We start from the raw sequence: 19,475 nt of genomic DNA on the forward strand, positions 1-19,475 counted from the left end.
AATGAAATCTTTTAAGTTTTACGTACCACGGTTATGTTGCCGGCTAGGCTAAAGGAGACGGTGAGGATGAAAACCCCTCGTACACGGTGTTTCTCCACCACAAAGCTCACTTGGCGAGGGCTGGGATCTAACCTAGGATCCCATGCACCAGAGGTGAGCCACCGTGGCCCTTTTCAGGAAAAGGAGTAGTAGTCAACAAATTTATGTTGGACGAGTATGATGTAGATCAGGGATGTAGCCAGAGTTCTGAGTTTGTGGGGGCCATGTTTGCAGATGAAATAACTTATATACAAGTTTCAAAATCCTCTGATACTTCCGCAACAATTGTTATAGAGGTAATTGGTGAGTACTTCAAATTATATGTCCGTTGCCAAATTTCCTCTATAAAAGCTGTTTCGTGAGTACCTTAGGATTCTGAAACATGTACTTTTGGATAGTGAAATACTACTCGATAGTGTATCTCTGTGGAATACTACCCGAAAACAGAAAACCTTTCATAGTACTATTATCTCGCTTTTCTGTGCTCTTTGATTAGAACATTCTACACTATTTTGTGTAGCAAACGCCAATGCTTCAGTGTAGAGACACTATGAATTTTCTTCTGTTCTAAGTTCTTTTATGGCTCCAACAACGGAACAAATAGGTAGTTGGGCGTCTGTTAGGATAGAAAATTATTCAGGCCGCTGGTAATTCCCACAATCTTGCTTAAAAAAAAAAAAAAAAGAAAAAAAAGAAAAGCATGAAACAGTTGCGAATGATTTCAGTTTGTTTGCAATACCTCAGCTTTAGTAGTTTTCTTTGCATCCTTACCCTCTAATGCAGAGGTTATAGCTCAATAATTCTTTTTCACAGCGTTCAGTAAACAAGTACCGGGATGTGAAGCCCAACGAATGTCTGAAAGGCCAGGTACACTGGCTTGCTCCAAACGTAATGATCTCTGAGCTTGCTTTATCGTCTATAAGCTTTTAGACAGAGAAATAATTATGCAAAGTCTGCAATAAATCAAAAAGGTATTTGCTTGTTCGAACGAACACACTTTTACTATTATTAAATTCAACTGGTGCACATAGCAATGGGTATACAGTGCGAGGCAATGAGACTTCCGAAATAACTTTTGCACACCACCTATGTAGCCTCTCATAACGCTCGCCCCATCGTAAGCTTAACCAATGCATTCTGAGTCTTTATTAACACCTACAGAAGTCAAAGTTTCGATAATTGTTTTCGATATGTATTCAACATTTATCTCAAATTTCAAAAAGTGCTCTACCGTTTTAGAATTTTTCACATATCTCACGCAAACACTAAGTTTTTCAGAAACACTAATATCTCGCGTTTCATCAGCTATAACGCTGAACTTTCCAGCGGCATTCAGTTCACTTACAATGACATTGATGGTTTCCTCACCGCAGCACAAGATAACTTCATTTTGAATTTCTGGGGATAAATAGGTAATATTCCCTGGCGCTGCATATTCTTTAAAAAAGGGTCAAAATGTCGTAACAACTCGAATATTTGCAAGAAATCCTCTTTATTTAAACTGTTGTTATCTTCATCGTTGCCTCGGAAAGCCAATCCCTGTCGACCCAAATGGATCGCAATCGCCACTATACGTTTAAGCGCTCAACATTTCCAGTTTCTTTGGATCTCTGAAAACAAATCATTCGCATGAATGTTTTGCTGTTAGGTGCTAGCAACTTCCTTAGCTTCTTCGTTATCAACAGTGTCCGAATGAATATTTTCCTCAGCATCAACATGCACCCAATCAGTTTTGCTGCAGGTACTCCTCAATTGTTTCTCACTTTTTCCATGTGAAATAATATATCCAGATTTTATAAACCTCTCCATATTTAACTTAATTTCAAGAACACATACATAGCAAACTTAACACTGCGCACTCCACGTTCAGTAAGAAAATAGACTTTCCCGCTCAGCCTGTGGCCAGCGCCAGTATATATAGGGGTCTAAATAGTTTATCCACTGTTTTGCCAGAATTGTTGTTAAATATAATAAATATAAGAAAGTAATAATCTACTACTTCCAGTAAATCTATACTCAATACCTTCTAGTAAAACAATTAAAATATAAAATACTATGTTGCAAAATTTAGTAATGGGGGAGAGTGATCCTTGTACCCTTTGAGTCGAATCAACCTTTCAGTTTTTTCTTAGTTGATTATAAAAAAGTATATTCTTATAGATTTTTAGCACTTAGTATCTCAAGGCGACTATAAGGCTGGAATCACTCTAAGGGCTGGGAGAACCTCCCAATGTTAACGAAGATGACGCCCAGCCCCCAAAATTACTTATCTTGTACTCATATTACCGTTCACTTAACGTTTAAGATATAGCCTATAAATGGATTTAAAATATAACCTTTTCTTAGAAGTATGAATCATTTCAGTTTACTATGGACAATTTTTTCATTTATTGTCGGTTAAAAAAATTGTAACACATAATTTTAAATAAATAGAGGCCGGTACCACCTCGTGCCCCCCTTAGCTACGTCCCTGGTGTAGATGGATGCTGTTGTATTGAAGTAATGTCCCGTGAATCCAGAATAAATTATGTATTCGATAGTTATTGTGTTCCTTTGACTGAAGGATTAAAAATATAAATTAAAAAGTTATTAGGCTACTGATGTAGTGGTATTAATATCAACATCTATTTTTAAATCTCTTTGATTCTGATCTGCAGCTCCCCTACGCAATCCTGGAAGAAAGACCAAACTTGAAACATCCCACTTAATTGAAGCGTTTGATTTTATTAGTGTTTAGTGTTATCTCATTATATTCGTATGGTAAATATAGATATGCAGAATAGGATAATTTGTTCGTGGACCACAAGTATAGCGAAACACGGATAAAGCTGAAATTAGATCAATGCAAAGATATTTTTCAATCTCTACTAAGTAATTGCGTTGGAAATGAATATTACTTCAAGTGAAGTCTTGTCCAAAGGTACACTGTAGTCTAGTGGTTAGAGTCCACGTGATCCCTGGTTCGATTCCCGGTCGGTGCTTCACAGTGTCATGAGGCAAATTGGGGAGTCACGTGAATGAAAGACGTGACGGCCTCTAGGTCTAGAGAGTTCCTGATACGCCGGTTAGTGACCACGTGCTCGTCGCTAGTCTGGACGTAGTTCAGTCAGTCGCTGAGAGATGGCGTTGGAGCGGCTCAGGCCCTCAAAACTGGGCTGCTACGCCAAGTGTTTTTGTGTGTGTGTGTGTGTGTGTGGGTGTGTGGGTGGGTGGGTGGGTGTGGTTTTGGAGTCTTGTCGAATGCAGAACAAACTTTTTTTTCTTATCACATTCTCTTTTGAGCAAGTTTATTTAGATACATAGTGTTGAACCTCTTATTTACTTAAGAGAGAGACACAATTGCAAATAGAATTAAGATGTTATTTTATAGTTGACCATTTTCTCTTTCAGCTTTGAACCAGATGATGCTCCTGCAGAGAACGAAGGGGAAGCAAAAGACAATGTTTCAACAGGGACTAGAAGGATTTCGCAGCGAAAGAGTTTTGTTTTCTCTAGGCGTTCAGAAGGTATGATAGAACGAAGATTACATTGAAATATATACAGGGTTGACCATTTATATAACTTTTAAAGTAATAGATAAAAAAGGTAAAATACTTCACGATACAAATGTCAAAAGGGGAATTCGTTTGATTTAGTTTACAGAGCCATCAGATTAATAATGATGCCAACCCAATATAAAATTGTAATTTTTTAAAGTACAAATAACTCACAAATTTAAATTTACATATTAAACAAAAACTTAGAATGCCATATTTATTATTCAGTGTTACAAGCTAAGGACACTACAGTTTGTTTAAAAAAAAAAAAAAAAAAAGTGCATCACAGCTTTATGGCAATAAATTTTCTTATTTGGGTCATATAAATTGTATGATACAGTATTACATATTTAAAATTTAACCAGCACGTTATTAGATGTAACGCTTTATTGTAACCGCTAAATTAGTTCAAACATATTTTGTCTACAATTATTTACAAAATTAATGTAAAATTAAGTACCCATTGAACACACCTAACTATATTACAAAAATATTTTGCAAGAAACTAATTGAGAAATTTATCTTACAAGGTAACATTTAGCAAGAAAAATATTTTTTCTTAATTTCCAAGCAAGTGAATAACACTATCTCATTTTCAATACTGTCCTTCATTTAGTACTTTGTAAAGCCTCCTTTAGCCTTCCTGACAGCCTCAGTTCTTCTGGACATGCTGTGAACAAAATTGCGGCATGTCCAAATCATGGTATCTAGTATGCACAATTGCTGCCATTAGCTGGTTTCTGTTTTCAAAACACCTTTCTCACAGTTTCCTATTCATAAGATGCCACGGGTTTTCGACAGGATTTAAATCTGGTGAATTAGGAGGCCACCAGGAGGCATTGCCTCTGTAAAATAATTCCCAGCTGTTGGAATTAATTTATGATCAAGAATTTGTATGTATTTTTCGCTGTGAACTGAACCATTACACATATCAATTTTTCCAATTCCTCTCGATGTGAAGCAACCCCACAACATAACGCTTGCCGAGAACTTCTGTGTCTCAGATATACAATTACCATTTAACTCCTCTCCCCAACGCATCTAAAGCTTCACTCCAGCATCGTTTCCAACAATATTATACTTCTTTCCGTCTGAAAAAATCACACGATCCCAGTCTTCCTTTGTCCATTCCCCGTACCTTTGCACAAAAATGTTCCTTGCATCCTTATGTTTCTTTGTCAGTCGTTTTTTTTTTTTCGCGGCTTTTTCTTGTCAAATCCAAAAGACTTCAGTCTAGACACAACTGTTGAATGGCTTACTTTAAAACCTAACTCCAAATCATTAACAATCTATTCACATTAAGTACACTGCTTGTGTTTAGAAACTTCAGAACACTATAAAAGCAAACACTGCAGCACCAATCAAGCAAACAATCACGCGATAAGAACAACGTGCGTTACTTTATCAATCTCCACCCGAGCTGCATATTCAGTTTTTCAACGACACTAGCCACCAACAGAGACACCTGCTGACAAAAGGGGAAACAAACAACAACAAAACAAAAGACTTTGTAATAGAAACAGACGAGATTTGTTTTTATGAAAATTTATGAATGCATATCACTGCTGAAAATAACTACTGTTATTCTTTAGATGTCCTGCCATACTTTTAGCAAGTGATGCAGTTTTTTTTTTTTTTTTTTTTTTTTTTTTTTTTTTTTTTTTTTTTTACAAACTATATAATATCAAACATCCATACTGTTGTAAAAATATACACAACAGTATATACATATTATGAGATGAACGGAGCAGTCCACAACTAAAATACCGTTGTTTCGAATACTATGATCATAATATGACGTTATTTCGAAGGAGAAAAATAAAGTACCAAAGTTTCAAGAATTGAAAATTTAACCTTTTCAAAAGGCTTTATTTCGAAAAACTGCTTAGATAGATATCGCATCTAGTCACTAAGATGGTTAATAATCCCTTGCGTTCCAGTAATATCCATGTGAATACCATAAAATACTCCTAGCAAAATACCAGTGACATCCATGGAGATGTCATGAAAACGTATCCTTTACTAAGGGTTGTATTAGTCCTGGCGATGATGAATTTTTTTAGTGGTTGCAAGGCACGAGTTAATTCAACTATTTCTCCGTAGGTGACATCTTACTGACAGAAAAGAAAAAAAATGTCTCAGTAGATAGTAAGCCTAAGAGGGCAATGTGTTTGTTTTGACGATAAACAATTGCAACTTTGATATCGTATTTCGAGATCCCCCCCCCCCAAAAAAAAAAAAAAAAACTTTGTCTTTGAGCATTTCGAAAGCTCCCAGTCCCTTTTGATCACTTTTGCGTAATGTCCATGTTTCTGCCACATACGTACAATATTCCACACAAAACATTTTATAAGTCTTTTTATCAACTCTTTTGCCAAGATCCCATAAATAGTCTTTTATTTCTTCGAAAAGCTTCTTTCGCCATTCCTATCCTCGCTTTCATTTCACCTTCGCACTTCATATCATCACTAATAATACTACTCAGATATCGAAAACTAGTCTCCTATTGTATTTTCTCCCCCACTACTTCTATAGTTGACACCGACCGCTTCTTCCCAGTTACCATAGCTTTTGTCTTTCTAACATTTATTTTCATTCCATATTCTTCGCAGTCCTCCCTCACGTTTTCTAACATCTTATTGATTTTTTTTTTCGATTCCGCAACAAGCGCCATATCATCTGCAAAGCGTATACCAAGCATTCTACCTCCCACCGAAATGCCGTCTTTTTTATGTAAGTTATTTTTCACGATCTCTTTTAGATAGGTACTAAATAATGTTGGCGAGAGACAGCATCCCTACCGAACTTGCCTTCCAATTGCACTCTCTTCTGTCATTTCCTCCCCTATTCTAACACTTACGTGTTGGTTCATATGCAAGTTTCTTATGAGTCTTCGATCTTTCCATTCCAATCCAGCTTTCTTTAGAACTTCCAACAACAATTCCAAATTCACGCAGTCAAAAGCTTTTTCTAGATCAATAAATACTACATACACACTTTTCCTTTTTCGATGATCATAGTATTCGACATTAAATTACTTTAAGTGTCCTTTGCCCCATCCGTTTCACATGCGTTATTACTATTATAGAATTATTCCAAACTTGCCTTATTATTCCAAAATGTGCTATTTTGCAGCGTCCTAAATGTGTAACAATAAACAATAAATTTGATATTACAAGGTTTTGTTTAACATTTAGATTTGAAATATGTAATAATCTGATGTGTTATTTCGATCGATACACTATCGTAAAAACTTGCAGCTTTTATATATATATATATTAGCTTAAAAGTCACAAAGACGTTCCTAGATTTTTACTATCCTTTATACATTCGGCATTTGTATTAATTTCAGAATTACAATTTTCCCAGTCTAGTGATTAATAACGATATTGTGAAGCTGGTGGATACATTTAAATTGTGGAATATTCTATTTTATCTCCAAAAGAAAGAAAAAAATCACTGGGGTGGAAGCGCAGAATAAGGAATCCTCGTAGACATTGAGACACTTGTCTAATTGTACCAGTAGCCAACGTTTTCCGTTCAGGTAGAAATCAGTTGGTTTCAGGGCGAACCACTCACTAACTGCATACTGAACCGCAGTATCGATGAGCCTTTAGTGCCTTTTTCAGTGAACCGAACACGTGAAAATCGCTGGGTGAAAGGTCCGGGCTCTACGATGGGTAAAGCAGCATCACTGATTTGAATCATGAACAAGTCCTGCACATAGTCCGGAAACATGAGAACGAAGGTTTTCGTGTAAACGGATAACATCTGACGTTAGGATCGCAGGTCGTGTGGATTTGATATCCTCCCGAAGACAAGTCAACGTAGCTTATATGGCATATGGCATAGTCAACAGTAGCATATGACTTGATGGACTCTTCTGGTAGCTATAAATTTGCCAGATGACACCTGGGAGTTGAACTTTCTTGAGGCGTGGCGATGATTTGTGCTTCTACTGCATACTGGCGGATTGAGAGCTCGGTTCAAAGTGCTGGCACCATTATTCATCCGCTGCAAGAAAAAGTCAAGTATATAAAAATACTTCTTGCAAAATATAACCGAAATAATAATGTAAATTAGGAATAGCGAAGGGAGAAAATGTTATAGGATACGTGACAATGACGTCCACCATCTTGAATTTTACGCAATTATCTTGAATGAAAACAATAGTATGGGGTATGTGATTTTAATAACAAATCTTCGTAGAAATTCAATGGCACTGTCATTTTCCCTCTAGCATTAACCATTACGAAGTTATAGCTGTTCCTTTGTTGTCCCCATTCAGGTCGATTGTTAGATGCATTTTGAGTTCCCAGTCACATAAAACCTTGCGCAAAGTTTCAGCTGTAATGCCGGAACATGCGTCCACAATTCCTTCATTGAGGTGTTGAACATCCCTTATTTTCGCCGCATACACATCGAACTTCACATGGCCCCACAGGTAATAGTCCAATGGCGTCAGGTCATGGGAACGAGGGACCGTTCCACATTATCTCACCGACCAATTCACGCATTAGATAACTGCTGGTTGAGGTACTCACGGACTCAGGCATCGTAATGGGGTGGGGCGCCATTGAGCTGGAAAAATTTAGATAATGACTGATCCTTCGACAGCAGTGATGGTAAGATGTCGTCTGCTAACATGCACCGATAACCCATCACTGTTAGGACTCCATGATGATGAATAGAGCTACAAGGCGAGTCCGACACACTACACATCACCTTGCCGGAAACATCTGCGAATGTGTCAAACCAATGCGGATTACTGTCCGACCAGTACCTCACGCTCTGTTTGTTAACCACTCGACACATAAAAGTTCGATTCATCAGTAAGGAATACCTCAGAGGGAAATGTGCGGTTTTGTCGTGTCAGTTATGGCCCATTGAGTAAATTTCAGACGACCATCTTTATCATCTTCTGTAATGTGTTGGTGAAGTTGCAGCTTATAAGGGTACAATTTATTTACTGACATAATAGGCATGATTGAGTTGCGACTAACACCACTTTCACGGGCTGCACTACTCATGTTTCTCTTGTAACTTTTACTAAATGATGCTAACACTGCAACAGTTGTTGCATCGTGTGTCGCCGTGCGTGGTCTACCAGTTAGGTCGATCTTCCGGTTTCTTGGAATTTCGTAAGCACTTTGAAGACAGTACTACACTGATGGGAGTCCTTTTCGATTGACTGTGGTTAAAATCCTCTACGAATCATCTTGGTGCTTCGTGCTCCAGAGAACAGCATGATTTCAATGCGCTTATACGCTTTGCATGCGTCAAGGCCATCTTCACTAGGGAGTCACCTGCAATGATACAAACAAATAAAAAAATAATTTCGTAATGGTTGTTGTTAGAACAAAACTAACAGTACCATTCAGTTTCTACGAAATTTACTATTAAGATGACATCTAATATGCTATGGTTTCCATTTTAAGACAATTGCGTAAAATTCAAGATGGTGGTCTTTAAGATGTTGGACATCATTGTGATGTGTCCTCAAACGTTTCCCTCCATCCATATTCCCCATCTACATTGTTACTTCGGTTATATTTTGCAGCGTTTATAACTTACTAGGGTGTTTCCACACCTTTGAACCAACGTATATATTGCTCGTTGTAGTAAAAGTTGTGTTTGGATGAAGAAATTGGGTACTGATTCGCAAAAAATTATGCAGATACGTTTTCAGGGGGAGGGGAGTAGTATTGGGGAAGGTACAGTATATGGATCAGAGAGATACGAATAGAGATTACACGCATTCCACAATAAGTAGTCATCTGCATGTACATATATTGTAGATAATTAAATCAAGATGCCTAGGTAGAAGACGTGACCTATATGAGAAATGCGTATAGGGGTGCATAGAGTTTTAATTTGGAAGCCCTTATAAAAGAAGTTTAATATAGTCTAAAAAGGATAAAATATAGGATTTTAGGAAACTAGGTAATGTAAATGAATTGGCAAAAGATAAAATCCAGTAATGGACTTCCGTAATTTCTTAAGTCGTAAAGGAATTAGTTAACCCTTGTCAGCATATAGAAATGGTTATCAAAATAATGGAAACACTTGTTTACAATACGTAAAATATGTGAAGTAGCAATACTGGAGATGCGTGTTCAATGCCTAGCCCTTGTCTGTTAGTTGCTTTTGAATTTAGATTCCCGTTCAGCACCGAGACTATATGAGACGTGGATCCAAACCACAGAAGCACCTACTGGGAATTGAACCCGACTCCCCACGCAGCTCTACACAGGAATTCTTAGTAGATGTTAGGTAATCGTCCGTAGTTCGTCCAGTGTAAAACGGTGACGTATGTAGGAGTGTGATACAAAATGAGAGAAACTTGCGCGAGTTTCAGAGAAACCAAATGTGGGTGAACGGTTTGTTTGCGCAAGTGTGTTTAAGGTGATCATCGTGTGTGTTAAGAATGTCACGAAGAACAGTATCTAAGGTGATGACGGCCTACAGAGATCATTGTAAAACAACATCGGCGGAAGCAAGAGAAGCCACAATGACTGGGATCACCGAGCATTGAAGATTGTCGCCAAGGACCGTAGAGCAAATGCGCTAAAGGTGACTGTGCAACTCAATCAGCACTCGGAACAGTCTATTGCGACTTTCACAGTCAGATACGAGTTACATAACGTGGAAGTCCGCGTCGAGTTGTAGTTTCCAAGCACCCGATAAGCATCAACAACGAGTTAACACAAAGAAAATGGCACACGGAACATACAGTGTGAACCGCCGATAATTTGGAAATGCGTAATATCGTTCGATGAGTTTTCTTTCACCCTATTTCCAATAACGGGCGTGTTTATATATGGTGGGCGCAGAAAGAAACATGCAATCCGAACTATGTCTTCCTTACCGTGTAACGTGACAGCGGCTGTGTAATGCTGTGGCCTCCAGTTTTCTGGTATTATATGAGTACTATGATTACTCTTCTAGGACGCATTACTGTTAATGATTATGTGGAAATTTTAGGTAACCACATGCATACTATAGTCCAGATGTTGTTCCCCGCCAAGGACGCAATTTTCTAAGATGCCATTGCTCAATTTACACTGCTGGAGCTGTTGAGATATGGTTTCCTGAATATTGAGATGAACGAGAACATCTTCCGTAGCCCGCTCAATCCTCAGGTCTCAATTTTATTACTGAACACCTGTGGACAGTTCCAGAGTTCAGACGCCAAAGTAGATAGCCTCTTCCGTCCTAGCGGACGGAACTGAATGCTGCACTAATTGAGGAATGGTACATTTCTCTGAAACTTCATGACTTACATGCCACCATCCACTACGAATCAGAGCTGTTCTGCATGCATGGCTGGTTCTATGCCGTATTAAGCAAGTAGTGACATTTTTTTCATGCGTCTCCTTTATTTTGATAACTGTGTGTTTGTAGAAACAACTTCTATGTGTGTAGTTAACATTAACCATATGTACATTTCAAATGAAATGCTTGTATTCTTCCTGTTTTTCTCATCTGACTTCTTCTGATGATCATCATCTTGATCAAAAAAGTATGTTTTCTATGTTGATTTAAAATATATATATATATATTTATTTATTAAAATATTCATTTTAAATCAACATACAAAACATACTTTTTTGATCAACATGATGCTCATCAGAAGTGCAGACTGTATATAGTGCAGAACCAAAGTTGAAACCATTGGAATGTATGGGGCACTACGAAAAAAAAAAAAAAAAAAAAAAACTTAAGAATAAAGCATTTGGATTACGTATTCATTTCTGTTTCCATATACGAGGAAAGATCAGAAAGTTCATAACCTCACCATGATAGAGATGTGTTAGTAATGTAAAATTTTACACAGTGACAAGTTAGCATGTCACATGGGGGCTAATTTGTGTCTTTACACATTCTGTTGAATTAATGTTACAGCCAGAAAACTAGACGGCGCCAAGGTATTGGAGAAAATTGAATATTGAATTGTGATTAGGTTCCTCCATCTTCGAGAAAAAATAGAACAAGTGATACATGAAGAGACGACATCCGTGTCTGGTGAGGAATGCTCATCTTACGATATAGTGAAAGGCTGGAATAGAAAATTCAAATATGCTCACACAAGTCCGTACATAACCCAAGAAAGGTCATCGTTTAACGGCTGCAGATCGAAACGTGGTGTGAAAAGTTGAGTAGCTAGAGCTTCATATTACCTGACATTCTGAACATGAATAAAGAGGCAGCAAAGTGGGTTCCCCAATTGCTGACACCTTTTCATAAACAGCAACATGTGTACACAGAAGATTTTGAACCTGCATCACAAGGACAAAGATGTTCTATAAATAGATTAGAGACTACGGATGAATGCTTAGTGTATCTATTTGACCATGAAACCAAAGAAATTAGTAAAACATGGACACATACCTCCATATTTCCCAGCCTCAAAAGGATAAAGTGCAGCATTTAGTCAGCAAGGAGCACTTATTTGTTCTTGTGTCGGTACCATAAAGGTGTGATCGAAACTGACTACTTACAAGTAAGGTTCTATAATCACAGGAAAATATTACAGAATCCTGCTGCAGAAGTAACGCAATACTATCAAAGCAAAGAGACGAGGCTTACTCTTGGAAAGTGTGTTGCTTCTATCGTGCAATGTACCGGAAGAGTATCACAGTCACTCACTCTATGTGCCAATGTGGCTGCGAAGCTTTTCCCCATCCACCATATTCACCCAATCTTGCGCAGTCCGATTACTTCTTCTTCCGGAATACGAAGAGGTATTTGCGGATGGGCGTTTTGCGGATGATGATGAAAAAATTAATGAGATGGAAACCTGGTTCACCGTAAGCTCCGCTATATAAAATGACTGATCCATAGATATTAGAAAACTAAGGCAACACAAGGTAAATATGTAGAGAACGAACTCCCGTGATTCAAATTCCAAATCCCTAATTCATGTTTATCATGGTGAGGATAAGAACTTTCTGGCCTCTTCTCATTATTAGAACGTGGGAACCAACTATAATTGATAACCTAATATACGCTCCTGTTGTTAGTAATTAACGACAATTGTAGTAAGTTAGTAATAGCTTTAAAGAGCAAATACATGGCAGTGCTTTTCAAGAGAAAAATCATACATGGCATTTCAGGCGTTGAAAGTTACAGATACAGTCCAGTATTTGAAAGGTGTGGAAAAGAGTCTTGTCATGGCGATGCTCCTCATGTAATGCCTACTGACGGTATGTATTTGATTGCTAAAAAAGTGTAGAACTAAGTGTAATAATATTAAGTACGAGCAAAAGTGCTTTTTCTTTGTGCGGTTAGAATAAGGTTTAATGAATACTACATTTGTACCCACATGTGTGTGGATTACGTGGTACACTTCACGCAATGTCTGTAAACTTCTTCCGGGCTGAGCGATTAATGTGCGAAGCTAGCTCAACTTACCACCACCCTTCCCTTTCGTTCTATGTCAAATCCTTGTTATAAAAGGAAAACATTCCAGTCTGTGAGTAGTGCTAATTCCTATTAATTAACAGTCGTGCTAATAGGTGTCACTACATGCGGTGCATGTCTGACGACAACAACTGGCGCTATCGTGCAAGCAGTTTGCAGATTTAAAACTATTGTGACGGTTTAATTACAGATTTAAAACTATTGTGACAATTTAATAACAGATTTAAAACTATTGTGAAATTTAATTGCATATTTAAAACTATTATGACGATTTAATTGCAGATTTAAAAATTTTGAGACAATTTAATTGCAGATTTAAAACTATTGTAACAATTTAATCGCAGATTTAAAACCATTGTGACAATTTAATTGCCGATTTAAAATTATTGTGACAATTGCAGATTTAAAACTGTTGTGACCATTTAATTGCAATTTAGAAAACACAAATTTCAATTTAATTTCTTCAAAATAGGGCAAGGGTCGTAATCAGGGGCGGACTGGCCATAATCAAGTACCGGCCCGATGGCCGCTGCGCCCTCCTTACATCAGTGCCTTTGCACCCTCCTCGGGAGGGGCTAAGACCCGTCTTAGCCTCGGGAAGGCGCACAGTTTCCTCTCTGAACACATTAAAAAAAAAAAAAAACAACAAAGCTATATACATAATTATTTTATAAATTCGCTAGCCTTTGGCCAGCTAGGGCTCCACCCCAGACCCCGCTATTTGCTCGGCCTGCGGCCTCGCTCTTTCTGTTTTCGGTGTGGGAATGCTATTAATGATATTAGATTTACCCCTAAATATATAGATTTGACTCTAATATCGGTCATTTTGGACGATTTTTACATATCACCCTTACCAACCCCACGCTCCGCCCCAAATCCCAGTATTTGCTCGGCCTACGGCCTCGCTCTTTCTGTTTTTGGCTTTGGGAATGTCATTATAATGATCTTAGGGACCCTGAAATTTATAGATTTGACTCTAATATCGGTCATTTTGGATCATTTTATCCCGCCCCAGATCCAGTCTTTACTCGGCCTACGGCCTTGCCCTCTGGCCGAGTTTGGGTGTTTATATATCTTTCTTTGGGCTTCTTCAAGAAATTCAGATATTTTTGAAAGAATCCCAGAAACGACTTGAGGTGGATTGGAACAAAACCCAGGCGTCCGTCTTAAGGCTATTGGGATAACTCGATGGAGAAGTAAAAGCAACGCTGCTGTAAAAATATTTGGACACTTTCATTACTGAGCACCCGACTCAAAGGATGCCAGACCAAGAAAATCAAAACCAGTATATGTGGAACTCGTAGCAGCTTTAAGTGTGATTGGCAACTCGCAAAAATTCAATTCCAAGGTCAGACATGATGCAATGTCTCTCATTCAAAAGTTGTGCTCCTTTAAGACTATCATTGTGGCTATGATGTTTTTATTGATTTTTCAGCATACCACACCTTTATTAGACTACTTGCAAACAAAAAACTTAGACTATGTCCAAGCATGGCGCCTGATGTCCTCAACTCAAAATAAGTTGAAAGAAGCTAGGGACCAGTTTGACAAAGTCTACAAAGCAGCAGAACACTTTGCAACAGAAATGTCAAATAGTATTGAAGGACTCATTTCAGATGTTCCTAGTCTAGAGCAAGTTATTATAGAAACAGAATTGCCTGGGGTAAGATGTAAAAAAAGAAAGGAAATGGCAGGGGAATCAGCTTCTGATGAAGTAATTGAAGACAGTAAATACAGATTTTAAGTAATCGTTTTCAACTGTGTTCTAGACCAAATTTCTAACAGCATGCAGGAACGATTTGCTGAAAATCAAAGCTTATACTTAAATTTAGAGGGTTTTGATCCTAAGAAGTTCAAGAGTTTAAGTCTGGCTTCGTTGTCACTGAAAAGAATCACTGAATTAATTCCTGATTGTGAAGAGGGAAAACCTAAAGAAGAGCTTCTTTCGTTTTCATCAATGTGGGAAGAATTTTCAAAATCCCCTTATGAAAACCAAGAAAAGAATCAAGAAGCTGTTGAGGTTCGTACGATTGAAGATTTGATTGAAGAGGACAAGTTTTCTGAAGATTTCATGGAGGATGAGGAGGAATATTTGGGGCCGACTGACGATATTATGGATTTAAGGTCTATAAAATGTGATGGAGTGAAGTGCAATTCTTGCTTTAAGTGCACCTTCGATGTGATTCTGCAGTACAATATGTACTCAAGACTCTACACAGATTTATTCAAAGTTTATAAGTATCTCCTTACATTACCGGCAACACAAGTGTCCTGTGAGCGAGCATTTTCAAAGCTCAGATACATAAAAACAAGACTCCGTTCAAGACTTACAGATGAACATCTGGAATCATTGTTCTTGATGAACTCAGAAAGAGACATTCTGACCAAAATAGACAACAATCTTATTACTGACAAAATGTATGAGAAAACCAGGGAGATGCGAAGGCTCCTTCAAGCATAAAGCAGTGACTTTACTTTCATTTTCCAGTTTTGTTTTTGAATTTCTTTTTTCGTTAGGTAGGTATATAATTCTAAATTTACTTTTATTAATTTGTAGTAAATGTTTCATGTTTACTTTTTATCAGCGGTTTTAAAAATAGATGAAAAATAAGTTAATGTTAAGATGAACACAGCTTTAAAAGGCCAGAAGTATTAAAAATAGCATAAGCCCCAAACTTAACTCAAATCTTCAGTAATAATTAGGCTGTTAACAAATGTAGCCGAAGAATTTAAACAACTGGTGTGACTTTTGTAGTCTCAGTTAAAGTGTGCAGATTTATATAGGCTTAATATATTTAGTACTCAAAGTATCTTTGTTTGTTTATGAAAATATTGAATTTGTATAATCATATCGTGATTAACTGCAATAGCTACTTAATCTTTTGTTGTTTTTTGTGTAGTAATTTTCCGGGGGAAGCCCCCCGGCACTTCCTTTTAATAGGAGGGGGTATTCGATACAAGCGAAAGCCTCGGATAGACGGTGCCCTCCCAGAGTATGTGACCGCGCCCTTTTTATAAAGCCAGTCCACCCCTGGTCGTAATCGTATTTAGATTCGATCATTAATATTTGTGTATTTCTCCAATAATATATTCTGACGATTTAAATGTTAATTTAACTGTTTTAATTTAATTATTTGAAATTAATTATATGATATGAAGACAATGGCCATAACTATATTTAGATTTGAATAGTAATACGCGTATTTATGTTACCACAAGATAATAGGTGAGCAAACTTTAAAAAAATAAAAATAAAAATAAACAATTAGAACTTTAATCAAGGACAATTTCAACATATAGCGTACGGCAAGCCGAAGGCTTGTAGGGGACAACTAGTATAAAGAAATGCAGAAATACATCTTTCTTTTGAATGGAACGTGAAAATACTAAATGTCATTCTCTTAATTTAAGAGATGTTGAGATATGGCATTTTAATATATTAATTGCAACCCCGATCCCTTTTCTTTCCCACCTTCCCCCCTTCTATTTAAAATTAAACAAACCCGCCGAAACACATATTTAATGATTTTAAATTAAAAGTCTAAATACATAATTTTATGCTTCTGAGCGAAAGGAAAATTAAATGAAATGTCAGTTTAACGTCCTACGATTATGCCCTTTAGGCTAAGGGAAACAAATGATTAAGGCAACTGAATGATGATGGAAGAATTGGCGGAATGAGAAAGTGGAAGGAAGCAGGAATACCTCGAGAAAACTCACGGTCACGATGTTGTCCACCGCAAATTTACTTGATCGAGAATCGAACCAGGGACCCCACGCACGATAGGTTAGCATTCTACAATTGAGTCACTTTGCCGTCCTTCTAAGCGTTAGGGATTCCGAGATATGCTTAAGGGATACATCTTAATATAATTGCAACTCCCACCCCTTTTTCTTCATTTGTTAGTCAAATATTGAAAAAAAAATGCTAAAACATATTTTTAATTATTTTAAATGGAAAGTGTAAACTGAAGCAACTTAATATAATAATTGCGACCCCGTACCCCTGTTTCATCCATTCTAGGTCAACAATATATATATATATATATGAAACATGTGTTCAGTGATTTTGAATGAAAAGTCTAAATACTTAATTTGGTCTCTCTAGTCTCAAGAAATTTGGAAATACGAACATCTTTATATAATAATTGCAACCTCCATCTTCCTCCCTGCCTTTCCGTGTTGAATTCCCAGAAATCCTTCCTTAGTGGTATCTTACGTCACAAATCTTACTTACTGCCCACATTTCAACTTTTTAGCTTAAGTAGTTTGGCCTAGACGTTGAATACTCAGGTAGGACTTCTTTCGTTTTTAGAGATAAAATGACAAGATACAGTTACCAGTATTGAGTAACTTGTAACGGTATCTCGTAACAATTAAAATACCATTTTATAAGATTTGATGATTAAAAATCATCACAAATAGTGCGGAAAATTCATTTAGTAAGTACTGTCAACGTATTTGCATATTATTAGTCTAATTCACAAATATCGACGATAGTTGTATTATTCTTACATACATATTCCTATATATAAATGTACATACATGTATATTTATTTAACATTGCGAAAAACTTAATGTTTGCACTGATTACACGTTTTCTTAAGGTTCACGTTGTACTGTCTGACTTTTAGTCTATATTGACCTGGAAACACGCGTTCGTAGGAACTAGTTTATCTAAAACAGACACCACCGGATTTGAGCTGTTTCGTCTGTTTGAGCTGTTAAGAGTTTTTCGAGCGAGGCATGAAACACCTGTAAGATAGTTTGATCACCTGCCAATGAGTTACTAACAAGGGAACCTTCCGAAAATGATAGTTGCAGTGAAAGATGTGACCTATGCCAATTGAAAGAGCTGTAACAGAGATGTTCATTCCCAAAAAATTAGCTGCCCATAGCAATAGGCTCAAGAAATATAAGTGGTGGAAGTTCGGGAAACAGCAAGGTTGGACAAGGGGGAAAAGTGCAAATTCCGCAAAAAAAAAAGGGGCACGGCAAAATACAATGGTGACAAGTGATGTATAGAAAGAGACTTGCCACAATAGCGAAAAAATGAAGGCCACCAGTGGGGTTAACAGTGTTGCCAACTGCAATGAAAAGTACATGTTTTGCAAAGAGCACTATATGAAGTGAGTGCAATATTCAATGTCAACCTGTCTTGTAGAACATAAGATATGGCGTGTATAATCCGTTGTACAATCTAACAAAAGAAAATAGAAAAAAAACGAAGTACGAAAAATACGGAAAAGACGAAGTTGGCCATAATGCGGCATATTTGATCACGAGCTGTGCATATTAGAATGAACAAAACAAGAAGCACCGACTATGCAGGAAACCGACGTACCTAGAGTCGAAAAGAAAAACGAGTTCCAAAGTTGGCAACACTTGCCATGAACATCCAAACAATTCTAATATAGTTAGGCCACTCGCTTCACAAAAAGAAAATTCCGGCAACAGGCATCACTCGGAATGCATCAATGCTAGAGTGTTTGAGGCAATGTCAAGTCGGGGAACATGAAATGGTTGGGTTGAGCCAACAACCGATAATAGAAGTAGTGAACATTATGTCATGGTTGGGTCGTATGTAGGAATATACAGGGTGTCCCACCAAACTTTGTGATCTGAGAGATTTGCGAAACGAACAAAAATGTGACGGATCCAGTTGTGCAGGAATGTACCAATGTCAAGTGGTGATAAAAGTCTGTGAGAAGCAGTGCCCCAGGATCCCCATCATAGGGCACCAGGAGCCAACTGCAAACTTTCAAATGGCAACAGGAACCGAGTGGTACCTCTCTCGATAGATCATGGAATGTGCAACAACACCTATGGGAAACATTTGCTATATGAAGCATGGTTTCAAAATGGCCGCCACAAATATATGTTGTGTCTTAACATGGCATCGAATATTGTGATCTCAAATTGCTGCGAATCGAAAAGAGATGTTGCAAATCCAACTGCACAGGAATGTACTCATGTCAAGGGTACGGTTTTTTTTTTTTTTTTTTTTTTTTTTTTTTTTTTTTTTTGTGAAGCGAGTGGCCTAACTATATTAGAATTGTTTGGATGCTCATGGCAAGTGTTGCCAACTTTGGAACTCGTTTTTCTTTTCGACTCTAGGTACGTCAGTTTCCTGCATAGTCGGTGCTTCTTGTTTTGTTCATTCTAATATGCACAGCTCGTGATCAAATGTGGCGCATTATGGCCAACTTCGTCTTTTCCGTATTTTTCGTACTTCTGTTTTTTCTATTTTCTTTTGTTAGATTGTACAACGGATTATACACGCCATATCTTATGTTCTATAAGACAGGTTGACATTGAATATTGCACTCACTTCATATAGTGCTCTTTGCAAAACATGTACTTTTCATTGCAGTTGGCAACATTGTTAACCCCACTGGTGGCCTTCATTTTTTCGCTATTGTGGCAATTCTCTTTCTATACATCACTTGTCACCATGTATTTTGCCGTGCCCCCTTT

General features: G+C 37.4%; 1 protein-coding gene across 4 annotated transcripts in view; it reads left to right on the plus strand.

Moving 5' to 3' along the window:
- Nucleotides 1-19,475, plus strand: part of LOC145684084 (dynein regulatory complex protein 1) — a 110,936-nt gene that overhangs the window by 56,998 nt on the left and 34,463 nt on the right. For 3 of the 4 annotated variants that reach the window (XR_014131245.1, XM_081755963.1, XM_081755964.1), the window contains exons 11-12: nt 3,430-3,545; nt 12,692-12,781. Coding sequence is in view for 3 of the 4 variants with exons in the window: in XM_081755963.1 (XP_081612089.1) it covers nt 3,430-3,545; nt 12,692-12,781 (206 nt within the window). In the remaining variant the exon portion in view is untranslated. The remainder of the gene's footprint in view (nt 1-3,429; nt 3,546-12,691; nt 12,782-19,475) is intronic. The other variant, XM_081755965.1, reaches the window with a different exon arrangement.

This window comes from Thermobia domestica, chromosome 4 (assembly GCF_964235325.1).
Source record: "Thermobia domestica chromosome 4, izTheDome1.hap1.1, whole genome shotgun sequence".
Classification (NCBI taxonomy): Eukaryota; Metazoa; Arthropoda; class Insecta; order Zygentoma; family Lepismatidae; genus Thermobia; species Thermobia domestica.